Source organism: Echiichthys vipera (assembly GCF_963691815.1).
Source record: "Echiichthys vipera genome assembly, chromosome: 17".
Lineage (NCBI taxonomy): Eukaryota > Metazoa > Chordata > Actinopteri > Perciformes > Trachinidae > Echiichthys > Echiichthys vipera.
The window spans coordinates 6539689-6564429 of record NC_139842.1 but is presented as its reverse complement, the minus strand read 5'-3'; the positions used below and the strand labels follow the sequence as shown (position 1 = coordinate 6564429).

General features: G+C 43.7%; 1 protein-coding gene across 2 annotated transcripts; it reads left to right on the top strand.

Annotated features, from left to right (window-relative positions):
* The first annotated feature begins 342 nt into the window (after nt 1–342).
* rnf216 (ring finger protein 216) lies at nt 343–22405 on the top strand. 2 transcript variants are annotated; one of them, XM_083931659.1, is made up of 17 exons: nt 343–399; nt 1227–1353; nt 2203–2333; nt 2534–3883; nt 4057–4133; nt 4565–4673; nt 5418–5579; nt 5698–5809; nt 6064–6203; nt 6870–6920; nt 7454–7591; nt 9672–9820; nt 11295–11373; nt 16694–16791; nt 19231–19453; nt 21093–21162; nt 21570–22405. In XM_083931659.1, exons 2-17 carry the CDS (start codon nt 1287–1289, stop codon nt 21959–21961), a joined length of 3348 nt encoding a protein of 1115 aa, XP_083787785.1. In that variant the 5' UTR covers nt 343–399; nt 1227–1286; the 3' UTR covers nt 21962–22405. The 2 variants fall into 2 exon arrangements, with proteins under 2 accessions (XP_083787785.1, XP_083787784.1); XM_083931658.1 differs by having other exon boundaries at nt 6061–6203.
* Nucleotides 22406–24741: the final 2336 nt, after the last annotated feature.

The following is a 24741-nucleotide window of genomic DNA, read 5'->3' as shown; positions in this document are numbered from 1 at the left end:
GAATACCACATTCTCCCACAATAATGCAAAATGAAATATCTCTCTCTCTCTCTCTCTCTCTCTCTCTCTCTCTCTCTCTCTCTCTCTCTCTCTCTCTCTCTCTCTCTCTCTCTCTCTCTCTCTCTCTCTCTCTCTCTCTCTCTCTCTCTCTCTCTCTCTCTCTCTCTCTCTTATACGTGGGGCCTACATGTAAATCAGATACAGTGTGTCATCTGTCCCAGGCTTGTAATCGTGCCCAACCTTGAGGACTACATTTCCCAGAAGTCCACCGCCTGTACGACCAGCGTCCCGTACGCGTGACGTTGTTACTGTTCTTGTTTTGGCAGTTTGTTTCGATATTCACGGATTTTCAGTCCACAAAGAAGCTGTTTTGATTTGGATATCCGACCCGACGCTGCGGTATTGTACATTACTACATGTGTATCATTCATAGTTCTGTATTTGAGCAAATGTAATGGACAGAAATCCCGACAGGAGTGAGCGAACTACTTAACCTACTAACGTTAGCTACATAGCATCCAGGCTAATTCACATTAGCTTAGCGGAGCGGTTTGTTCTGTGTGTCTGCGCGGAAATGATCCACTGCTGTACCTACATGTTTGTTTTTAACTACGGAATCTCAAACTTTAAGGTGTTGTTACAGTGTTGAGAATAATGTCAAGATGATGAAAACAACGCAAGATCATCTAGCCAGTATTGCAACATTGGCAGGATATCGCAGTGTTAGCGTCTGCTGTTAAACGGCGTGTAGGATTTACATTGATTTCATGCCAACTTTGATCAGGTCTTGGGTAACTAGGGCTGGGCCAGCAAGTAAAAATGAAGAAGTTAATGCATCCTCGTGGGATCAGGTTGACAGTACCTGTCTATGGCCAACACATTAAATCATCTTTCAGTTAGCTAGCTAATGTTTTTCCTAGTTGGTGACACAAATCCTAACCCCTTAACCCTGCTCCCCATGCTGTGGATTTGTGTTTATCCTAACCTTCCTTTGTTAAGTCCTCTTCTGGTGACATGCCCGTCGAGCTGGTTATTGGATAGTCGAATATAAGTTATTTAGCCTTGTGTGATACGATTGTTTACCATAACAGGGTGGAGTCCAACCCTTCTTCCTTTTAGTAAATGCTATGACAAGTCCAAGGAAATACCAGTGTTTTAACTCTGTGTGTGTGTGTGTGTGTGTGTGTGTGTGTGTGTGTGTGTGTGTGTGTGTGTGTGGGGACTAGATGGTGTTTATTGAGCAGTGACTCTGTGAGGCTGAGTCAGGCAGCTGTAAGTGTCTCAGGATGGCAGATGGAGGCAGTGATGACGACGTTATTCACCTGGCAAGCTTCAACGTCCACCGCAGCCAAGGTGAGACACATCTTCATGTGTTTGTGCGAGGGTTATGATATTTAGTGGCATTGCATCTTAAACTATGCTGCTATTTGCACGTGCCACTGTAGTTTTTGAATGAGAATGACATATTGGTCGTCACAACATTCAGAACTAAACCTAAGCCTGGTTCTTTGTTGCGTATACCAGTCCCGCTAGACACAGTTTCAAAGATGTGCTTCTTTATAACAAACAAACTTTGCTCTTTTCCCATTATTACACATTTGTTCAGTTCGGCTTCCAATAATTCAAATTCTAGTCAATGAAACTATATCAAAATAAATCTGATACTTTGTTTTCTAATTGGCCTATTAGCACCTCTAAGAACCTCATGTTACCTCATACAGCTTATGAATAATCATAACTTTATATCAAAGCAAGGTAAACTAGTCTGCTTTGCACTCCAAGGCCTTTTAAAATTGTGTCAGTCTGTATCATTTTAACTGGGGAGCCTCGAACGCCAACTAAAGTTGGGTTTGTGACTTGGAAAGTCAGGAGAACCTCAACAACCCAACATCAAGATCCACCATGGCTGCTCCCAGCATCAACAGTAGTGACAGCTGTAGTAACATTGTTTATTATCATCCATTATCTTATTTATGTCTCATTAAATCAATCATACACAAAGTACTGCCCTTCTTCTGTGGACAGGCTTTCACTGTCTGTGGATTTGCAAAAATAGCTTTTTTTAAATAGCTAGATATTTGAATCCCGATAGACCCCCCCCAAAATTCATAATGGCTCACGCCGTTTTTTGTCTTTAAGACACACAACTTTGTAATATTTGTGTGTGTCTGTGTGTGTGTGTGTGTGTGTGTGTGTGTGAAGGCTCCAGTTCCCGTAAGAGGGAGCTCATCACCATTTCTGATGACTCTGATGAGGAGCCTATGGCTTTGGTACCTGGCAGCCCTGTTCTAGTCCCAGACGATGCAGATGATGACGATGTCAGTATATTGGAGGTAACTGATGAACCCTGTTTCTTTATTGTGCATATAAAAAAAGTTATTTGAAGCTTCTCTGTTACTTTATACAAAAAGGTAAAACATTTTATTTCCCGTACAGTTTTTATATTTTTCTCAGTAATTGCTGTCAATAATATGAAGTGCAGATCTTACATCAGAAGTAACTTGTCTCTTTTTCCTCTTGTGTTTCCCTGCAGCGGCTAACTCCTGCACGCAGACATGTGATTCGCCCAGCAGCAAAATGGAGTGGGGCTTCACATAACCTAATTCAAGTTGTAGATCATAGTAGCACAACTTCTGGGGTTTCCACAGGGGATCCTGATTCTGCTCCCTCTACCTCCAGAGATGCCAAGGCCAGCACCTCCGCAGTAAGGCCAGCCATACGGACACACACACCAGTGCAGTCTAGCACTTCTGGACATACGCAACCAACAACTGGCTCTTCTTCATCGCACACACTGTCTCAGCAAAAAATGAACACAAATTCACAGCAACAGGACGGTACGTCAGCACATACGAAAGTGGAACTCAATGCAGTTTCTATCCAAACCCCATCTACCTCCACAAATGCCAACACATCCGGAACACCTATACCAGTACTTCTTCAGCCTCAGCCCAGCACATTTGGACTCATACAGCCAAGAGCTGGCCTTTCAGTGCACGTAATGTTGAAGCCCCAGACGAGTACCTCCAACAGTGCCACACACCATTCTTGTTCTTTGGCATCAAGTTCTTCGAGAAAGATTCAAGAAAACGCTAGTACGAGTACTGATTCACAAGGCAATCCTCAGGCTAGTACTTCATCTGCACAGTCACAGGCTCACACACGGGTGCAGTCTCACCCTGGTACATCTACACAGCTCCAGTCCCTTGCGACAACAACCCTACAGCCCCACCTCATCCAGGTGAACGAGGTGAAACTAGTGGTTCTTCCCCAGCAGCCAAGCATCCAAGCCTCTGCTCTGATAACCCAACTGCAGCCTCAGCTCAGGCCCCAGAACCTTCTGCAGCCTGTGTCACTCAATCGAATGCAGGGCAATCTCATTCAGATTGAACCACAGCCCCTGGCCCAGACCCCTGCCCATCCTCCAGTTCAGGCTCCACAACCCCCTCAGGTGATACAGGTGATCCCCCCTGCAGTGCTAATAGCTGCAGCCCCAGAGAGATTAGGACCTCCAGAGGCAGGTCACCGGATCATCCTGGGGAGCCAAGCCCCTGGGGGGGCTGTTCCTAATCCTCCGCCACAGGCTGGTACCTCTGGTGTGGTCATACCAGTCCGCAGACTCCCCATTCGGGTGCCTAAAGTGAACTCTAACCCTACAGTTCCTCAGGCTCCCACAGCTTCAGTCCCCAACAACAGAGGAGAGCCTCGTCTTGTGCTGGCTCCAGCTCCAAACCCAGAAAGGGTCAACCCAGCCCCTGGTGTGGTCGCGGTCCTACCTGCACCAGAGGACATTCCCCGAATAGAGGATGCAAGGCCTGGTCCCTCTGCACCACGAGGGAGAGCAGAACAGGAGCCCCTTGTTAGAACCCTCATCACTGGTGTTGTAAGTATCGCAAAAGCGGCGCATGTATTTGTATGGTCTGCATGTCTGTTATCTGCTCTATTCTGATCGGTTAATATCAGGTTCAATTATTTGAATTGTGATGTAACTATGTTTCTCACCTCCTCTTTCCCAACTACATTCCTCCTGTTCAACTCTGTGTGTTGCCTCTACAGTTGGATCTATTCCCAGATGTCCAAGAAGCCTATGTAGCAGAACTGATCCAAAAGAATAATGTGAAAGACTTGAATGTGTAAGAAGCATCAACCTTCTTTTTCTCCAGTACTTCATATAAAGTAATGATAAGGAATTCAACTTCTCAGGAAACGAATACCAGATAAGGTTCTAGATTTGCTGCTGTATCCTTTGTACTTTTGGAGACGAGTATCATTTTGTTCCTTGCTTTATTCAGATGTAGTCTACTTGTCTTTGTTAAATTTTATTGTGGCTTGAAGGTCTCTTCCTTTTTTCATTTTGAAGGATTTATTGAACCATCAAAAGTACCTGCCTTAAGAGTTTTGAAGTATTGCCCTGTTTTTAAATGTTCAAAAATACTTATTTCTAATAGAGGACATTTGACCAGTCCGTGTCGGTCTGACGAGTATGAAAGACCATCATACCTGTCACTGTGTGTATGTCTGTGCAAGCCTGTTCACATGCAGCTCCTCTCTGATGTGCTTCCAGTATCTGTAACCTACTGTTGGAGAACCCAGAGTATCCCAGGGGGGGTGCTGCAGCAGCCACCGCAGCTCCCACCAGTATCCTACTGGAGTCTGGAGACACCCAGACAGAGGTGTGTGCGTCAATGTGATGTCCTCTAAAGTGATGGAAACACAATTGTTTGTTTGATTACGTCAGTTAAGCTTAGAGGACAAATGTCTTATCAAGTTTTTCTTGCTGCCTGTCGTCAGAGTCTGAATATGTACCGTTGTGTGTGTCAGAAGAGAAGATTTCAACAATGTTTTCTTCGGGCTATAGGATTAAAAAATTTATAGGAAGTGTAGAGGCTCTTGCTTTGAATGACTTCAGCACATCTGCTCCCACAGGACATCCCTAGTTTCTCACACTGCTCTAGTTTGATCTGGGTCCATTCTTCTTCAGTCTCTTCCACAGTACCATCATTTTGCTCACTGATTCTTTCCCAATAATAAAGGTTTTTGTTAAAAATGCCTTGGTTATTTAAAAAACATGCTAGTACAGCAGTGGTATAGCCACAGTGGATATTCTTTCAAATTCTGAACAATAAAAAAAACAGTATTTCAGAATAAAACTAGTATAAATAATTTGTTCTCTAATTTTGATCTCCAGTGTGTATTGAAGCATAGAACAGGAAATAATCCAATCTCAGGCTCTCTGATTTGTTCACACAAACAGACCTTCAGTCTCCCCTGCCGATTATTCAGCCTACAATCAGAAAAAAGCCTCACATGTCAAAACCGCAGTTACACAATGTCATTTGTTGCTCCACAGTCCTCTTTGAATCACGTATCTCAGTGCCTTGGTACTGTGTTTATTCATCTGTTATGGGTCCTTGCAGGTGACCGAGGACCTGTTTGACTATGCCAAACTGGGCGCGGTGGGTCCCGAGGCTGTGATGCAGGCTGCCGACTTGCTCATGGCAGATTTCAGGATGCTCAGCTGTCAGGATATCAAATGGGCCCTCAATGCTCTGAAGGGACACTATGCAATCACACGCAAGGTACCTGTGGTCTCAGAGTAAACCGTTTATCCTGGGAATGTAATCACCATTCTACTGCACCATTTCTCTAGGCTCTTGCTCTCTTTTGCAAATGTCTCTTTAACTCCCGCTCTCTCAGGCCTTATGTGAAGCTCTGAAGAAGTGGCAAGAATCAGGCGACCCCTCAGGAAAGAGACGACGGAGCAGAGCCTCCTCCGAGCGCTGCTACGTTGATTTCCATTTTGAACAAGGTGAACAAACACTTAACTTTTCTTTGTGTGCACACTGCTGCATCTCACTGCATGGTGCGTTGTGTTTTTTAAACAAGTGAGTGTTTGACATTAATGCCTTGGTGCTATTTGCAAAAACTTCAGTAACGGGAGGACATTAGCATTTTTCCTGTTATTTGGTCAGAAATCTCTGGGGCTCTGTCGGTGTTCTTGAAAAGCTGTTTTAGTTTTCTGCTAATGGAGCTGATTTAAACCTCTTTCCCTCTGGCCAGCAGATTCAGTTAATTTTCAAAAGAGGATGTATTTCTTGGAGAATGACCGCCGCTACTACAGGACGTACAGCACGAACAGTCTGGAAGCCTCTGTGCAGAAGGAGCTTTCGTTCTATCAGCAGAAGGCCAAGGAATGGGCAGAGGTACACACACACACACACACATTTTTCTTTTTTCTGTGAAGGTCCTTCATGATGTAATTCACAATGTCTTCCTGTCATCCATTATTACATTCTACTATTATTACATTACACGCTACTGAACAGTGAGTTTGGCGTATTTTGCTGCATTTATCTGCATGACTTTTTTCCCATCAGCATATTATTTCCATGGTGAATATTCAATGTGAATGAAAACAACAGAGAAACTCAGTTTACAGCGCACACACAGAGGGAGAGTGACTGCATCTTCGGCTCAGGACGCCATCACTCCACTATATCTTTACATAGAAAGTACTTGTTCACTGCTCCATCAATGTTCCGTTAATCAACTACAGTGCTTTTAATATATGTTAATGTAGAGGCTTTCTCAAAAAAAGGGGGATTATATAAATTACTCCAAAGCTAACTCAAATAATAAAAACCTATGTATACAGACACCAGTTATTACAGTTATTTTTATTAAGTGCTGCTCACTAAGTATGTACAACGTTTCCTGTATCAGAGAATGTAACGGTGTTTTACTTGTCCCACTTACAAAGACTGTTTTTAGGTGTTGCACTCCTGGCTTGACAAACACGCTTCTTTGTAAGAGCTAAGAAAAAGTGTGCGTCACGTCTCCAAGTTGACCAAACTCCTTTCTCTCTTCAGCACGAGGACTTCCTCCTGGCTCTGCAGGTTAATGAGGATGAATACAAGATGGTAGGAAACACACATACCTCAGTCAAGCTGCTGCAACCTTCGCAATGGCTCATACTGTATCATTATTTTGTATAAAAAATGTTCACACTTTAATTTCCCCCCAAAAAAAATTTATCACGATACAGCATATGCTAAAGATAGTGTGGTATAAAACCTGTACTTTCAAAGGTTTGGTGTGCTTGTTCAGGATAGTATTGGCCAGTCAGACACATGGTGTGCTGCTGAATGTACAGTGTATTTGAGATGACTACATTATTATTATTGTTATTATTATTATCATTATTTTTATGGTTACACTAAGAGGAATTTTGGGACCTGGATTGAAATAGTATTTTTATTAACAGTATTTCCCTCAAAGTCAAAATGCTAAAAGTCACTGGTTTTTCTAAAAGTTCCCTAGTCCCTGAAAAGCATTTTACCTCCTAATCAGTTTAATACAATTGACAGTTTACACTTTGACTCATTCTAATAAGACAATATCTGAAAAATGTAAACCTCAGAGCTACATAACATATGTATGATTCTTCCTCCAGGACGGCCAGCTGATAGAGTGCGGCTGCTGCTACGGGGAGTTTGCGTTTGAGAAGATGACCCAGTGTTCAGACGGCCACCTTTTCTGTCAAGAGTGTCTGGTCAAATATGCTCAAGAGGCAGTATTTGGCACTGGAAAGGTACTGAAACACACACACACACACACTGTTTTTTTTTTCTCACATTTAAATAGGACATGCTAATGTTGCCAGAAAACTTAAAATAACTTTCTGTATAAAATCCAATATCTTCCTGAGCTGGAGAATTGGTATACAGTCACAGAACTGTGATTAGTGTAGCTTTAAACTCAAATATTGGTCAGAAAGAAACATGTCAAATGTGTTTTTGTACACACATTACTGTCATTTGCCAAAGTATGTTAGATCAGGTTTTTGTTTGATTTTTTTAAAAAAAACGGCTATTGTGCAACAAAAGTGAATACACCTGTGATCACTGACACACAAGTTAGAAAACCTGTGATCACTGAAACAAAATTGAGTATACCTGTGATTTCCAGTTAGCCTCATTGCATGAACATGGTTATCAAATGACCTATGGACACCAGAACCTTCTCAGTTTGGGACCTATGGGCTGTGTCCATCTCATGTCTGCAACATGGCTCCACATGGAAAAGAATGCCAGAGGCATCGAAACATCTGATTGTGCAACTTCACAAAGATGGAAGAGGATACAGGAAGATCGGAGACCAACTAAAAATCAGTCGAAACACTGTTGCAACAGTAGTCAGGAGGTATAGAACGAGCCATCGCATCACTAGCCAGAGCCGCAGTGGCTGTCCTCCTAAAATGACGCCACAGACAGTTCGCTACTTGCATAATCTAGCTCTGAAAAACAGACAGGCAAGTGCTTCAGACTTGGCACACGGGTTATCAAAGGTAATGGGAATTTCTGTGACAGCTCAGACATAACGAAGGACATTCCATAAAGTCAACCTCTGTGGACACGTCCAAGGAAAAAAAAACCTTGCTTGCTCTTCGGCACAAAACTGCAAGATCAAAATTTGCTAAAGAACATGAAAATAAGCCTGATAAATACTGGGAGCACATTCTTCGGTCAGATGAGACCAAGATAAATTAGTTCGGCTCAGATGGGGTCCAGCATGTTTGTCGTGAACCTGTCCAGGACTGCCACTGTGAATGCATCGTCCTGACAGTGAAGCACGGAGGTGGTAGTGTGATGACGTGGGGCTGCATGAGTGCAAAAGGTGTTGGAGAGATGACATTTATAGATGTCACCCTGAAGCATGTGGATATACCAAAATAGTGGCTGACAAGATGACTCCCAGTCTCCAGAAGCTTGGCACGAGAGGAATATTCCAGCATGACAACGATCAAAGCACACTGCTAAAATCACACAAGAGTTCCCTAAAGAAGGAAAAAGTGAAAACTATGACCTGGCCAAGTGTGTCAACTGTCTTGAATCCAGTAGAACACATTTGGGGTATTGTAAAGAGAAAGGTAGAGCAACACAACCCCTCCAGCGAAGAGCAGCTGAAAAAAATTGTCCAGAAATTTGTGTTACACTGGTGTCCTCCTTGCCAAGGAGGACTGAGTCTGTCATCAATAACAAAGGTGGACATACCAAGTTTTGATGAAATAAATGATTTCTCAGTAATTAAAGGTGTACTGACTTGTGTTGCACTGAGTTCCTACTGTGGGGCCTGTACTTTAAATATAGTAAATCTAAATTTAATTTTGTGGTAACCCGAGGGTAATAATGCACGCACACTTTCCATGTAGTTCTGTGTACATTACTGAACTTTGGTGTAGCCAGCCGTCCATGTGTACAAGTGGGGAGCAACCACAATAACAGTCCCACAGGGTGCAAAAACCCGATACCAAGGTTCCGGGGTGCAAACCTCTAATAAAGTACTGACACACCGTTAAGGCCATAACAAATTTGACATAAGAGCAAATATCGGTTTGTTCGCCTCAGAAGTGATGTAATTACTGTAAGATGACACAATTTTGAATCATTTGACATTTAAATGATATTGCACAGGGGTGTACTCACTTCTGTTTTCTACTGTAGTCGTACTGGATTGCATTAAAATTAGGTGTTAGAAATCGTATGTCTACCTCCATTTTGATACATCAGATTGGACCATTGTACCTAATAATCTGGGAACTCGGTTTAGTTATTGTTTATATCTGAGTAGATGTGTGTGTGCATTTGTAATTGTGTGCGTTCACGTTGCAGTCGGAGCTGAGCTGCATGGAGGGGGGGTGCCTGTGTTCCTACCCAGTATGTGAGCTGGAGAAGGTCCTACCAGAGAACATACTGTGTAAATACTATGAGAGGCAGGCGGAGGAGGCGGTCGCTGCCACCTGTGCTGATGAGCTTGTGCGGTAAGTGTGAGTGTAGAGCTGTGTTGGCTTGTATCTAATCTGTCTACATGTGGTTAAGACAAATTGAGTTTATTTGAAAGGGACCATGTGCAATTAAAAACATATATGTAACCATTTGATGCATTGCACAAGAGTTAGCCGTAGGCTGATCTGCATCTGCAGTCCCTTATGCAGCGCTGCACACATTTTTTGTTCCATAATATTTACATCCTTTTATTTAACAGAAACAATGAATCCATTAGTCGATCAACCAAAAATGAATTGGCTGCAATTTTGATGATTAATCACAAGTAATCTTATGAGCAAAAATGCCTAAAACTCCCTAGTTGAGTGATGAATGTGAAGATTTGATTTTTAGCTTCTTTGTTTTGAAACTCCAACTAATTTGGAGACATCAACTTGGGCTCTAGGAAAGTGTGATGGGCATTTTTTCAATATTTACCAACTTTTTACAGACTCATGCTATGAATCAACCATTTGACAAAATAATCAGTGGAAAGTGGAAAGTTGTTAGTTGCGGCCCTAATCCTCTTATGATGAGCTACACTAAGACCCCATGTCCACCAAAGCTTTTTTTCTGAGTGTATTTTTTTTAATGCTTTGCAAAGGGAGTGCTGAGTATTTCCACTATACTACAGACAAGGCGCTGAGTGTGTCTTCTGCGCTTCACATTTGCCGTTTTTTTCTGGTCGCCGAGAGTTCTTCTCTCTTCTGTTCACCCAGCTGTCCAATCACAGTAAAGGAAGGTCGGGACACATACCACAAAGACCAACTGTCACATCTTACATGTACATGTGCTGAACAACAGCAACAACAAAAGAGAAATCAATACTGCTGGAGTCTGAGTATCCGTGTATGAACCCACATAGACCGGCTACCCGTCCTTTCTCTCTATGTGCTTCAGCCCTCCCTTCATCCAGAGCAAGAGCCGACATGTTTACTGCCCTGGATATTCCGTATCCTAGCAACCAGACACATCCAAAGCATTTCCGCTGAAATAACGCTGGGCCTCCAAAGCGCTATCAAGCGCTCCCCGTTGGGCTTTTTCCAGGGGAGCGCCTGCTGTTTTCAACTGGGAACAAAATAAAAACGTTCTGGGGAACACACAGCCTTAGTCTCACTTGCACTCAGTATGTTAATATTCCAGTGAAAAGTCCAGCTTGACTTGCAAATTTCCCTGGATCCTTGTAGTGAAGTTGTGTTCACACATGTCGATTAAAGTCATATTCACACTTGGTTTTTTCATGCTTGATACATGTGACCATCTCAGCCTTTGAATGCATTTTGAACTTGCGGTTATTTCAGTATGGATGCATGTTAATTGATGGTCTCCACAGTCATAAGAACCTGAAATAATGCCTGTTTGTTTCTCCTCAGTGTGGTTCTTTTACCTGTATCATTGTGTCTCCTGTACAGCTCTACAGTATATATCATACATTTCACTCATTATCTCCTCCCTCTCTCTCGTTTTCAGGTGTCCGTTTTGCAACTTCCCAGCCTTGTTGGACAAAGACAGATCTCTGTTTAGCTGTCCCAACCCTCGGTGCCGCAAGGTCAGTCTCACTCTGAATTCTTTCACTTCAATAGACACTTTGAGGTTCTGTGCAAGGCAGGCTGTTGTATTGCTACTGTCCCTTCTCTACATACCTTCACTGTAAAAGAATATAAGTTAACGCTCTGGCTCCTGCACGATATATGCATCTGTCTGATGTAATCACATTTGGCAGAATTAAATCACACTGTTCAAAAGAGACTGAGTCTGGATTTAAATTCAGCATCATGAATAATTCAGTCCATCCTGACAGTGAAACCTCAACACTCAGTGTGCAGCTTCAGCATAAATCACCTCAGTGCATTCTGGACATGAGATAGAGATCGGGTCCGTCAAGATCAAAAAGATTGATGAACAGTTTTCTGCGGATGATGAAACTGTTCCATCTGGAGAGGTCGCCACCTCTGTCTCCCTCTCTGTTTATCTCAGGGCCTCCTCCCTCTGTCTGAGGAATGCAGGGGGAGGCGTTGCTTTTGTGTCTGCCAAGGCCATCACGTGGATTCCAGTCTAAAATCTCCAATATTTGGCAGAAACACGCACACAGATACCCACAATCATATTCTCACTCATCCCTGCTCTCTCTTGATGCGTCTTTGTTTCTGCTCGTGTCTCACACTCGCTCTTGCCACACCCCTATCTCTTTCTGACTCAAAACACACACAAACACACACACACACACACACACACACACACACACACACACACACACACACACACACACACACACACACACACACACACACACACACACACACCTACTATCACTACATTCCCGGAATGGGGGAGAGAGAGATCAACAACCCCATGCATAATATATGTGTTTATTCACCTCTTGGCATCATGGCACCAGTCCTCCAGTAAATGTGACCTAAAAATCTGAGGATGTTTGTAGAGTCAGTGATTGGCTTGAATATGAAATATGTATTAAGCCCATATATTAAATGGTGCTGAAGGATTTGTCACAGGAAATGAATCACCATTATCAAGCAAAGGGTCAAACATTTTCTGGTTTCTTAAATGTGATTTTGTCTCTGTTTTACATCACAGTTGATTTGATATGTTTGTGTTTTTAACTTATGGTCATACAAAATAAGCAGTTTGGCTCTGGGACATTGTGATTTGGATTTTTCTAAATTATTCACATTTTATTGATTAAATCTGTGAATTGAAAAAATTATCAACAGCTTAAAATTGAAAATATTATTTTATTTGCATTGCAACCCTCTATTAGTCTTTAGGGCACTATACCTGCCTTTCAACTGGAGCAACCAAGGTTTAGAGGAGGGCTCACTATACATTCATCGGCCACTTTATTAGGCATACCTAGTGCTTAATAAAGTGTCAGTGTGGTCTTCTGCTGTTCCCTATCTGCTAGAAAGCAGGTGGTGTTGTGTGTTCACAGATGCTCTCCTGCATTCCTCTGTTGTAACCAGTGGATATTTGAGTTACTGTTGCCTTTCTATCAGCTAGAACCAGTCTGGCCATTCTCCTCTGACCTCTGGCATCAACGAGGCATTTACGCCCACAGAACTGCGGCTCACTGGATCTTTTCTCTTTTGGGACCATTCTCTGTAAACCCTTGAGATGGTTGTGCGTGAAAATCCCAGTAGATCAGCAGTTTGTGAAATACTCAGACCAGCCCGTCTGGCACCAACAACCATGCCACGTTCAAAGTCACTTCAATCACCTTTCTTCCCCATTCTGATGCTCGGTTTGAACTGCAGCAGATCGTCTTCACCACGTCTACATGCCTAAATGAATTGAGTTGCTGCCGTGTGATTGGCTCATTAGAAATTTGCGTTCACGAGCAATTGGACAGGTGCACCTAATAAAGTGGCGGGTGAATGTAGTTTCCATACAAAAGATCCAGGTGTAAAGAAAAAAAAGCTTCATTCAGAAACTAAGGAAGTACCTTGTGCCACTAGTATCAATATAAGGGCAAGGGGTGGCCATTTTATGATGTTTATAAACATAGCACCAAAGAAATGGTCTTTTTGTAATCCACACATTCTCCTTCCTCGTCAAATCTAGTGCCGATTAGATTGTCTAGCTGAAAACACGCCTCGATGTGTTGCCTATTTAAGCTTATTATTTATGCATTTACATATCTCGCTTGTACCACACAGAGGTCAGACTATAAAGAGTTACATCAAGCTACACCAGTTCATCCAGCAACACAGTAGTCATCTATTTTTCAAAACTTATTTCTTTGCAGTAGCTTCCCAATGTAGTATCCTTGTAAAAGTTGTACATAAATGTTGAGGTTGTATAAATGCAAAAAGCTTAGTGCAGATTCTCCTGCTATTCTCTCCCTTAACCTGTAGGTGGAGGCAGAGGCTCATAATGGCTGCCCTGCAGTGTCACTGCACAGCTGGCACCCATTTCATAGCCTACACACCCAACGACACAAAAAAAAGTTAGGCTTGCTCCAGACATAATTTTGGCCTGATCCTTTTCTGAATATTATTTATCTGTAAGGGAGAGAGCAACAGCTGCAGATTTATATCAACTATTACAGCATGTTTACAATATTCTGCTCAACAGTCTTACATGGGACTTTTTTCAGTTAGGAAAGAAACACGCTCATGTTCTTTTTTTTGTTGTTTAAGTGCTACAGAAAGTTAACACAACTTGCCTCCTCTTTACTGTGTGAAGGAATCAGGATGTGAGTCTGTGGCTGCTGTGGTGTGTGTGTTGTCTGGAGAGTCTGCGGTGGAACCCCCCACTCACAAACCCAGATATTGTCACAAGAATATCAGTATTATATGAGACTAGCATCTCTCTATTTTTATGTTAATACCATATTTTTCTTCAGCGTGATCACCGTTAAGTTGTCGTACAGTCGGCCCCTCAGCCCGCTCAGTCTATGGGCAGGGAGGGGCTTCATTATGTAACTGACACACTTCCGTAAGCCCACCCGCCTTCTCTCACATCACCACCCCATTGGCTGGCTGCATGTTGCACTCCCCTCTTACTAGTTCCTTACTGGTTGGACACACTTCCTCCTCCATTTCAAATGTGGTTCAGATCAAATTTGACCCAGATTCTCCTCCCTCTATTTTACTTTCTCTGCTCCTCTCCCCTGGCTCTGTCTGACCCCCCCCCCCCCCCACACACACACACACACACACACACACACACACACACACACACACACACACACACACACACACACACACACACACACACACACACACACACACACACACACACACACACACACACGGATGCAAATGTATTCCACATGTGGTTATGAGGACATTTGGACTGGCTTGTTCCTGGCCTGCGTATGATTACTTCATGAATCTAGAGGAATGTAAAATGTAGGCCAATGGAAGGATGTCAGAGTGCAAACAAGAGTTGAGATCTGTGTACTAGAGTCTTTGTGTTCCTCATATATTATCACATCTGCACTCCAATTTGATTGCTACCCACAAAAAAAGCACACATGCACTCCTGACGCAACCCCCCAATCAGAAGCTCTGCTTGCCTTATAAGGTCTGCTGCAGCCTGCACCACAAGAAAAGAGAACAGAGTACAGTGGAGGAGAGGCGAGGTATGAATGAAGACAGAGGAAGGTGATACTGGGGGAGAGGTCTGGAGGGAGGGGAGGACCCGGGGGAGAGGAGTGCAGTGAATTGAGTTTGAACAGGATGGGTGGGGTGAATGAATGGATGCAGAGACTGAAGTAAAACAGCCAAACATGCACTATTTCCCAGGTTCTCACATTGCTGCCATTTGAACACCAGTTGCAACCTTTTTTCACATTTCAGCCATAGTATTTAAATTAGACACCCGGGGGCGGGAGAAGACACGCCCCGTGCAAGGGCTGACTCTGACGTCGCCGGCTGTATTCTTAGCCGGGCTATAAGAACTCAGGTGTGTTCCTGCTTTGCAACAGCTTGTCAAACACGTCCCAGACACACAGTCACACTCCCTGATGCCGCTCCTCTTCCTGGGCCTCTAGGTTACCACTAGGGGGTGATCTTTCACCGCTCTGCCCTCCTGTCGTCCTCCTCCCCTTCTCACTCTCTGCCTCCGGGTCTTTGTGTGATCCGGCATTTTCGGAACGCTTGAGTCCAGTTCTGCACCTCTGCCACATTACTCCTCCTCCCCTCCTCTAATGAGTCACGTTAAACTGATATCAAAGATCAGGAGAGAGTTTTCTCATTCTACTTTATGCTTGCTGTCCTGCACAGTCCCACGCTTCTCGGCTATGCTTAATGCATCTCTCTGCTTGGACACTCCCTTATAAATCAGAAAAGCCACAAACATTGTGAAGACACAACTTTTCATCTGTTTTGTATTTTTGAAAGGGGCTCTTCCTTTGCTCGGAGCTACCATAATTTTACTGTAAAGGTCCTTGTGTGTCTTGGGAGAGTCTTCCGTGTTTCCATCCAAACCGCTCTCAAATGCCAATGAAAACTCTGGCTTCTCCAGCTCAGTCCCCCACCCTCTGGCTGACCTTGCACACACACAGCTGTCTCAGTGAATACTGTGAAGGCTACAAGCCTGTGTGGTAGCTTCACACAAACAGTCACTAAAGGATGTGTAAAGAGGTCACAGGATGCATGGAGGGTGTGATTCGGACCGGCGCAGGGTTTCCTTCCCAGGTTAAGGGTCAGATTGGAGGTTGCGGTGGAGATATGGATCATGCTGCCGCTGCATCAGCTGTCATATGCCACGCTCTTCAATATTAGATGAGCGGTTCAAATATTTATGGTGACACCACTCAGCTATGGGTTAGCAATGGTGGCAACCCCCTAGCAAACTTGTGTGTGTGTGTGTGTGTGTGTGTGTGTGTGTGTGCGCGCAGGGATGCTGTCTGTCCAGCACGTTCTTTAACTGAACGTCTCAGGCTGACACGATGGAGGAGGTCGGAGGATGGAGTTGCTGTTTCTAGGCAACCAAGCAGTCAGCAACGAGCAAATCGCACTCGTGCTGCAGTCACACACACACATTTGCAGGGAGAGCCACACCTAGTAGCTGTGTCTGTGCAAGTCCGAGTCCCTGCAGTGGCAGCATCAGCGGCATATAGAGCAGACTGTGGAGGAAAACTGACTGCAGGGCTCCTCTTATTCATGAAACCATGTTAGACATGGAGGAGTGATGGGCGGATGGATGGATGTGGAAATGTGGGATAATCTCCATAGTATTTGATGATATAAAAGGGAAAAAATGCAAGAGGAAAAATGTTATGAGGAGATTCTAATGAAACAATTTGCTCATTTGGTTTTCTCATTCTGTCATTCTCTCTCTTTTCTTCTACATGATCTCCACACATGGTTTTTGTCAAACTCCTTTCTCTTCTTTTACCTCAGGAGAGCTGTAGGAAGTGCCATGTCCAGTGGAAGCAGCATCTGGGGAAGACTTGTGAGCAGGTCCTGGAGAGAGACGAGATCCGCATGAGGGTGCTCTTGTAAGTAGCCTCACAGAAACAAACAAGAGTCCACCCGACTCCTCTATTAACACACCGCCACTTAGCCACATGTGCTAATGGTCCGTAAAGGACAGAAGAGTCTCATGTACAGATTTGTTTGTCCTTTGATGGAATTGCACAAAGCTGTGTGTTCTTGTGGTTTGTGACTTTTTCTGTGATTTTTCAGTTTGTTTGTTTGTTTTGATCACTCATCAAAACACAGAAGAACTAGTTCCATGATCCGCTCCCAGAATTCAGCCATCATGTTCCTTACAGGAGAGTTGTTACGTTCATATATTAATATTCGATGTAACAAAGAATACGTTTCAACATAGTAAAGCTCGAACAACAGAACTTTCAATTATCCACTATGTTTTCTACCCATAAACACACAGGCCCCGCTCATTTTATCTGTTATCACACTGTCCCCCCTCTACTCCTCACTCGTAAAGAGCACTAGGTAAACAGCTACGTTTCCCGGACAACACTCCAGGAAGTGAAGAGGCCGGCTGCTTCCTGTGGCCCAGCATGCACACAGGCAGTACTTCCTGTTTTGAGTCGTACACAGATCTTCTTACTTCCTGGTGCTAAAAGAGACAGGAAGTGACCTGGTAGAAAGCTCAGTGGAGCAGGTCTGAGCAGCGAGGACCTGAAGATTTAAACAGGACGTAACAGATTTTGGGGGTATTAGACATTTACTTTGAATATCAATGGATTACGATTTAAGGTAACGCCGGCACACTGACTCCAAAAATGTTTTTATGGACAAATTGTTGATCCTAGTCGGATCTTCTTAAGGTCAGAATGTTTGCAAATTGTTACCACACCCATATATATATAAAATCCACCCAGTCCAGGGTGATTAACATCTCAAAAAGATCAACAATTCACGTCATACACTATGAAAATTCAGTCAAAATCAATCCCAAAGAGTGGGGGCACATAGACAATAGTACATTAAATACATAAAAATGATACAAAAAGCACAGTTTTAAGCTACGTGAAAGAAGACATTAAAATATTGTACGTGACAAAAACACTTAATACATATTAAAGTCGCAGTCGGCAACATATATTTGATCATATTCACTGAATCTGACACTATGCTCCGATGGAACAACATAAATTATCGGGTTTTAGAAAAAAAAATGCGCCTCTAGGTGCGCCTGTTGTTTGTTTTGCAAAATCCACCGCACCCGTGTCATCCTGTCCACTCAGTGCAGGGCTGTGTGAGAGACAGACACAGTTCGTGCACACGCCACAGATTGCCCCCCACCCCCACATGTTACAATATCACAGGCACACGCCTCAAGCTAGGCATACACTAAATGACGTTAGCAATTGCTATCTATGAGTGAGTTAGCCAGCTTACCGCCATGTAGCGTGTACTCCATGCCGCTGAGAGAAGAGACGGACGCGTTCATAGTAGTTTTAAGAATTCAAAATTCGACTGAGCCAACTTGATCTGCCAGACTTGCCGACTGCAGCTTTAAATGGAAAATCTACAAACAGCATATTTTTCTGAGAACATACCGAATCAGTATGAATGCATGTTATGGTCAAGAATATGGGCGTTAGCATCCCCTTGTTTAAAGCATGTACATAAAGTACTGATGTATCAATACTCTTCTATGATTAATACTTTGTTTAACTGAGACATTATGGGTTCTTCTGTCTCAAGCCCCGCCCACCACCACGGCCATAGTTACACTATAGAACGCCCCAGCCACGGGATTGTTTCCTGAAATATGTGATGTATGAAACCCCGGCTGTCTGAATCCAGAATTTAGGGACTGTCATTGGTACACTGCAGTTTCAAGACTGAAATGCTCAGCCATGTTGTTGACTGCTAGTTTCACTCATGATACGTCTTGTAGCATATTAAAAAAAAAACACAGAATAGACATATTAAAAAGGTTTAAACCTTAATTATCTTTAAGATTTTCGTGAAATCAAACCCCATTGTTGATTCAATTTGTGGTAAACATATCAAGCAGGAACATGATGGGACTATAATAATAACATCTGTGAGAAAGAAAGTAGCTAGACTGGTTGCAGCCGGGGCATCTGAGTCACAGTGGCTTGTTCAGGACGGTTGGATTTCCTCGTGTGTCCCAAAGTCTTGTTGACTTTATGTAGAAGCCGCAGAAAACAACTTCAATGAAAGTATTTCACAGGCAAATATTATGTGTTTGATCCTGAAACGACCTCTTAATGACTACAAGGAAATACCAACATGAACCTGAGCAGCTTCAAGATTTCAGAAAACACAAGGTCCTTGAGACACGCAGGAGAAAGTTCATCTGACTATCTGCTCTGAGGCAGGTGTGAGGTTTTGTTTTTGCAGCGCTGTTATGTCTCTCTTTTTGCCTCTTCGTTGAATTCCTCTCACTGCCCTTTTCATCAATATGATCAACTCTGTCTGTCCACGTGCTGCAGTGAGGAGCGGATGACGGCAGCTCGGGTGAGGAAGTGCATCAAGTGCGGGACGGGCCTCGTCAAGTCGGAGGGCTGCAACCGGATGTCGTGCCGCTGCGGCAGCTTCATGTGCTACCTCTGCAGAGAGGCCATCACTGGCTATAACCACTTCTGCCAGCACGCCCGCTCTCCTGGCGCTCCCTGCCGACACTGCCGCAAGTGCTCCCTCTGGACCGACCCCACGGTAATTCGTCAGACATGGTCTTTGTCTAGGAACTTTTATTTTGAAGATAACCCGCAACTTTTTCTTTTGTCTGGTCGGGCTTTGTGTAAACTGTAGCGTGAAGGCGCTGATGTGGCACCAGCTCTTTAGTTTTCCTTCAGTGTCAGGAATCAAAGACTTGCGTGTCAGATTTACTTAACTTGAGTAAAAGAGGCTGTATTGGACATTCAGAACATTAATATAGCAGCAAATATTGTTATGTAAAGATACAGTGAAGTAATGGCGTCCTGAGCAAAGAATGAAGTCCCTCACCCTCTGTGTGTGTTGAAATCCAAGCTTCTCTTTTCTTTGTTTTGATAGCCAGTCCAGCCGCGCATGCGTTTTAGTGCATGATGTGAGTGCCTTCAGCCAGTACACATCCAATATATTATATATACCCTCACAAACATGTTCACCAGCTCTCCCTGCACTTTGACCCTGGCCATCTGAGTCTGTGGTGGCCCACGGTGACCTGGCTACAGTATAACTGGCAACCAGAAGCAACAATTAGTCCCCATGCAGTTAATGAGTTGGAGCTGCTCCAGCAGCTCTAGAGAGGCACCAGAGCGGGCCAAGAGCTTATCTCGAAGACGGTGCCAAGAAAAGGATGAACACTGGTAACCTAAAGGCGGGCTAAAGGGGCAGCTACCTTAGTATTATTATTATTATTATCATTATTATTATTATTATTATTATTTTAAAAAGTTGTTTCCTTGTCAAGAATTAAAAAGTGAAAGAAGTTCTGATCAAAGAAATACACACAGTTGAATTTAGACTTTTTGACCTGACAGCTTTATGTTCACTTAATCCATAGGTTTACTTTTTAGGAGAGAGAAGTCACAAACTAGTACAGCTGTCAATTTAGACCACACTGGCTTTTCTATTAACAACAACAAGACTGCATCTAAGGGCGCACTCACACTGTCCATCCGTACCGTGCCCCGTGCTTTAGAGTACTTGTCCCCCCCTCCCTCTCCCCCCGCGGGTCAGGCCCGTTTGTACTCACACTGCCCGGGTCTCAGCGGAATGCTTCTTGCCTGTCTATGCGTCATCACGCCGTAACACGTCACACGCATTGATTGACGTCATCGCGATGTGTGGCTTTGTTTACAAATCTTTCCATAGACCTCGGCGTTTTTGTGCGTCTTGACCGACTGTCTGTGAATATTTTCATCCGACCAAATCTGCAGTAAACACTCCACCTCCTCATCACACCAACGTGAACCTTTCGCCGGCATTGATTTAAATGTCCACGCATGGTCCGTCCTTTTTTTTTTTTTCTATGTCCGAACAGACGCACATAAAATGACGTCAGAACCGCCGTAGGCCTCATGCTCGTACATGTGCGCACACTCGTGCTCGTACACAACCTCTCCCAAACCTCCCCCACAAATAGGTGCGGTACGGTTGCACTCACACTGGTCAAACGAACTAGACTTTACCCGTGAAACCGGTTTGGGCACGGTACGGATGGACAGTGTGAGTGTGACCTAAAGCTTGATTTATACTTGAGCATTACAAGGTTAAGTCATAGCTACTGTAAAACTAGAACATTTCTCTCAAGTTATGACATTGCAAGAACTGCACTAAGAACTTTGTGTTTGTTTGTTTGTTTCTGCAGCAAGACGACGAGCGAATTATTCAGGAGATCCAGAAGGAAGGAGAGGCAGAGCTGAATAAGAAGAGTGCAGGTCAGTTCTGAGTGTCACTGTGTTCAACTTTGATGCTTTTAAGGTTAAGGCTCACTGTGAAAGCTTTATTAAATGCTTTCGTTGGAGCTGTTGGAACTATTAATGATGTTATAATAATGTGTAATAATGTGTTTCTGTATCTCGTCTACTGGTTTTTGTGTAGACGGAGGTAGAAATGTGCTGAATTATTTTCCCTGCACTGCAGCAACATTATTCTTCCGCTTTGTCTTTTTAACCATTATTTATTCAGAAAAGTTGAGTGTTTACACCACAAACCGGCAGCAGTTGCAGTATTTCCTGTGTCTTGTTTGTGTGAATGTGTTTGTGTAAATTATGTGAGGTGAGCAGTTTCATTTCAACACGCAAAAAAATCTGGTTCATCAATTTCCTTTTTTTCTTCTCCTCAGATAATTCAGGGAAGAGGGTCGGCCCTCCTCCAGAGCCCATCACCAATACCAAGCGACCACGCGTGGGTCCGCCCCCCGAAAACCCACCGAACCCAAACCCCGCAGCCCCTCCTCACCCGCAGGCGGTACAAGCCCCCCTGTTTGTGCCTCCACGCGGTCGCTACCCACCCGCTCCGCCCCAGGGCAGGATGTATGTTCTTCCCCGAATGCCCCCGGCCCCCTATGTGCCCCCACTGCAGCCCCTGGCCCCCCTGAACAATAATAACAACAACAACCACCACCACCATCACCACCACAACAACCCTCCGATCAACCCTCATCATCAAAACCTGGACATGATGGACCTTCCCATGCACTACGGACCCCCGCACCGCTACTACAGACGCTTCTAACATACGCTCTGACCACTGTGTTGACCCCGGTGCGACCAGCTCATCCTCAGGCTCACTACAGCTATACTTTTCATTTCAGTGCTGTTTTTTGGGATTCGGTGTTATTTTGTATCTCTTTCGGTTTGCATCACCGTTTCCTCGGGCCCTTTTCGCAGCTCTTGCAGATTTATGACCTGCTGCTCGACATTATTCTTTCGTGTGGAGCTGATAAAACACACTGAAATGATAAGTGCACCTGTGAAACGGCGCACGCATTCAGACACTTTGCCTTTTCCTGAAGTTGGGACTTCAATAATGAAGCAGATCACAACTTAAAATGTTCCTTTTTTCATCTTGTTTCGATTGAATACTGGGGTTGAACTGATGGACAGTTTAAAATCTTGAGACAGCTTATTTCCAGTTTATACATATATTTTTGAGTACATAATTGGAAAAGAGTTAGCATTCCCTTCTGTATCTTTTGTGTAACAGCTGTGAGACCACAGTTTTTCAATAAAGATTAATGTTTATATTGTCTTGTTGCCGGTTCATATGATTTTAAACTTTCTCTTTAAAGGTTTATATTTATAGAAAATCCAAGATTGGGGTGGCTGTGGCTCAGTGGTAGAGTGGGTCGTCCTCCATTTGAGAGATTGGCGGTTCGATCCCCAGCTCCTCTGGTCTGCATGTCGAAGTGTCCCTGGGCAAGACACTGAACCCTGAATTGCTCCCCGTGCTGCGCATGGGTGTGTAAATGTGTTGTGAATGGAAAGGTGCTATATAAGTAATAGTCCATTTACCAAGATGATTTCCCTCTTCTTACTACCTGTCTGCCTGTCTCTCAGCCACACTGTTTATGCTCTCCCTCTCTCCCTCTCTCCCCCTCCTCCCTCCTCTCATGCAGATAAAGGGCTGACTCATGATAACTGAGCCCCACACAGGCTGTGCACCAGTCACATGACAGAGCGGGTGCTTTCCGCCAATCATGGCGTAGCGACAGCCGGGCTTTTTTTGTGATGTTACCGAGAGGGGACTTCTTTGTTCAGCCAAGTGTGCTGTGAGTGTGACAAATCACTTTGCTACACACGCACTCAGTCACACACGTACAGCCTCTCTTTCCTGCATGCAGACTATAAAAGTAGCACAGAAAACCCCCGTTATAGCCCAGGAGTCCTAATGGTTTTAGTCATGGGTGGTACGAGACAGACTGTGTTTGTATGAGAGAGACAGAGTTAGACTTTAATCAGCATCAGCATCTTCTAACACCAGTCATGAATGAAATGACGTGTGTTGTATTGTGTAAGACTCACAAGGACAAGTAGGGCCTTCAGTAGGAGGAATATGTATAAATATGACTAATAATAATAATAATATAAACTCAATGAACATTCATCTCAATGAATGACTGAAAGTCATGTAAATAAAAAGACAGTTTATGCCGTCTGAAGATGGAAAAAATGGCGCTTAATCCTCCAGTTACGCCAGAAGTAGGCTCAGTGTTTCAGAGGGAACCTAGACAATAGCAGCAAAGTAAACACTAAAACAAAACAGCATTACACATGAAGCCGTACTCCAGAGATTTAGTGTAAATTCATAAAGTTGAGGTATTTTCAAGGCACAGAGTCTGTGTGAGGCTGTACTGTGGCACAGTGGAGCTTTGAGCTAAACGCTAATGTCACAATGCTAACATGCTCACAATGACCAGGTTAACATGCTGATGTGTTTACCACGTTCACCATCTTAGTTTAGCGTGTGTGCGTGCTAACGTTTGATCATTACAGCTGAAGTTGATGGTCTTAAATCAAGGTATTGAACAAATAAAAAATTCTGGTTCTATTCCTGCAGAACAAACGTGTTCTGTTGTTCTGCTGCAAGCTCAAGCAGGGATAATCAATGTCTACACTTCCTGCATCGCTGCTTGACAAAGCTCCGTTGTCAGACATTCGCACATCCTTATTGAGTAGCACTCATTATAATTAATACAATGAAATTAAATGAATGTGTAAATTAGGTTCACATTAGAGTTAGAGAGGTGTGTGTGTGCGTGTGTGCGTGTGTTCTCCTACGACCGTCCTAAACATGGTGGCTGCTCAGCTGACTGTAATCATAAGCCCTCTCCTCAACCTGTGACCCTTCACCCTAACCATCACGGTTGCTCCCCTGCTGACACGAAGAGGACAATGCCGTAATGAGCCTTGAGGGTTCCCTGAAAACAATCACGTCTTTCTAAATAAACCATTTGTGTTTTATTCTTTAATAGTCTTTGAACACACCGCGGGCCCTACAGACGAGCGTGTGGGTCACGGATTACAGTCTGATAGTATTACAGAGTATAATCTGCTAATGACTCATTTCATTCAAAGAACTAAGGACTGGCTTACGTGACGTGATATGGCTCAGTAAAGGAGACTTCTGACAATGCAGTGCTGGCACTCACACACACTTGGAGGGCCAACACTCGCTCTGAAATTTAAATTAATTAGTAGTTAGATGGAGATTATTTAGAGTTAGAGAACTCAAGCTCACTAGAGAAAGGGATCTCTCAAATTCCTCCGGTATAGTTCCCCGAGTGTTGAAGAAAGATAAACCGTACACCAATATCCAGGCTGACTTGCCTGGCAAAGGTCCTGAGATCTCTGATAAATTAGCTATAAGGGTATTTATGTCTAGAGCTTCAGAAATAACAAAAAAAAAGGAAAAAAGTTTAGTTCAATTCAAAAACATTTGCATCGGCTTCAGTGAGAGCGTACCTATCTTCCCCGGGTCCAATGTTCCCCGGCTTCAAACGTTTCCCGGGTCCT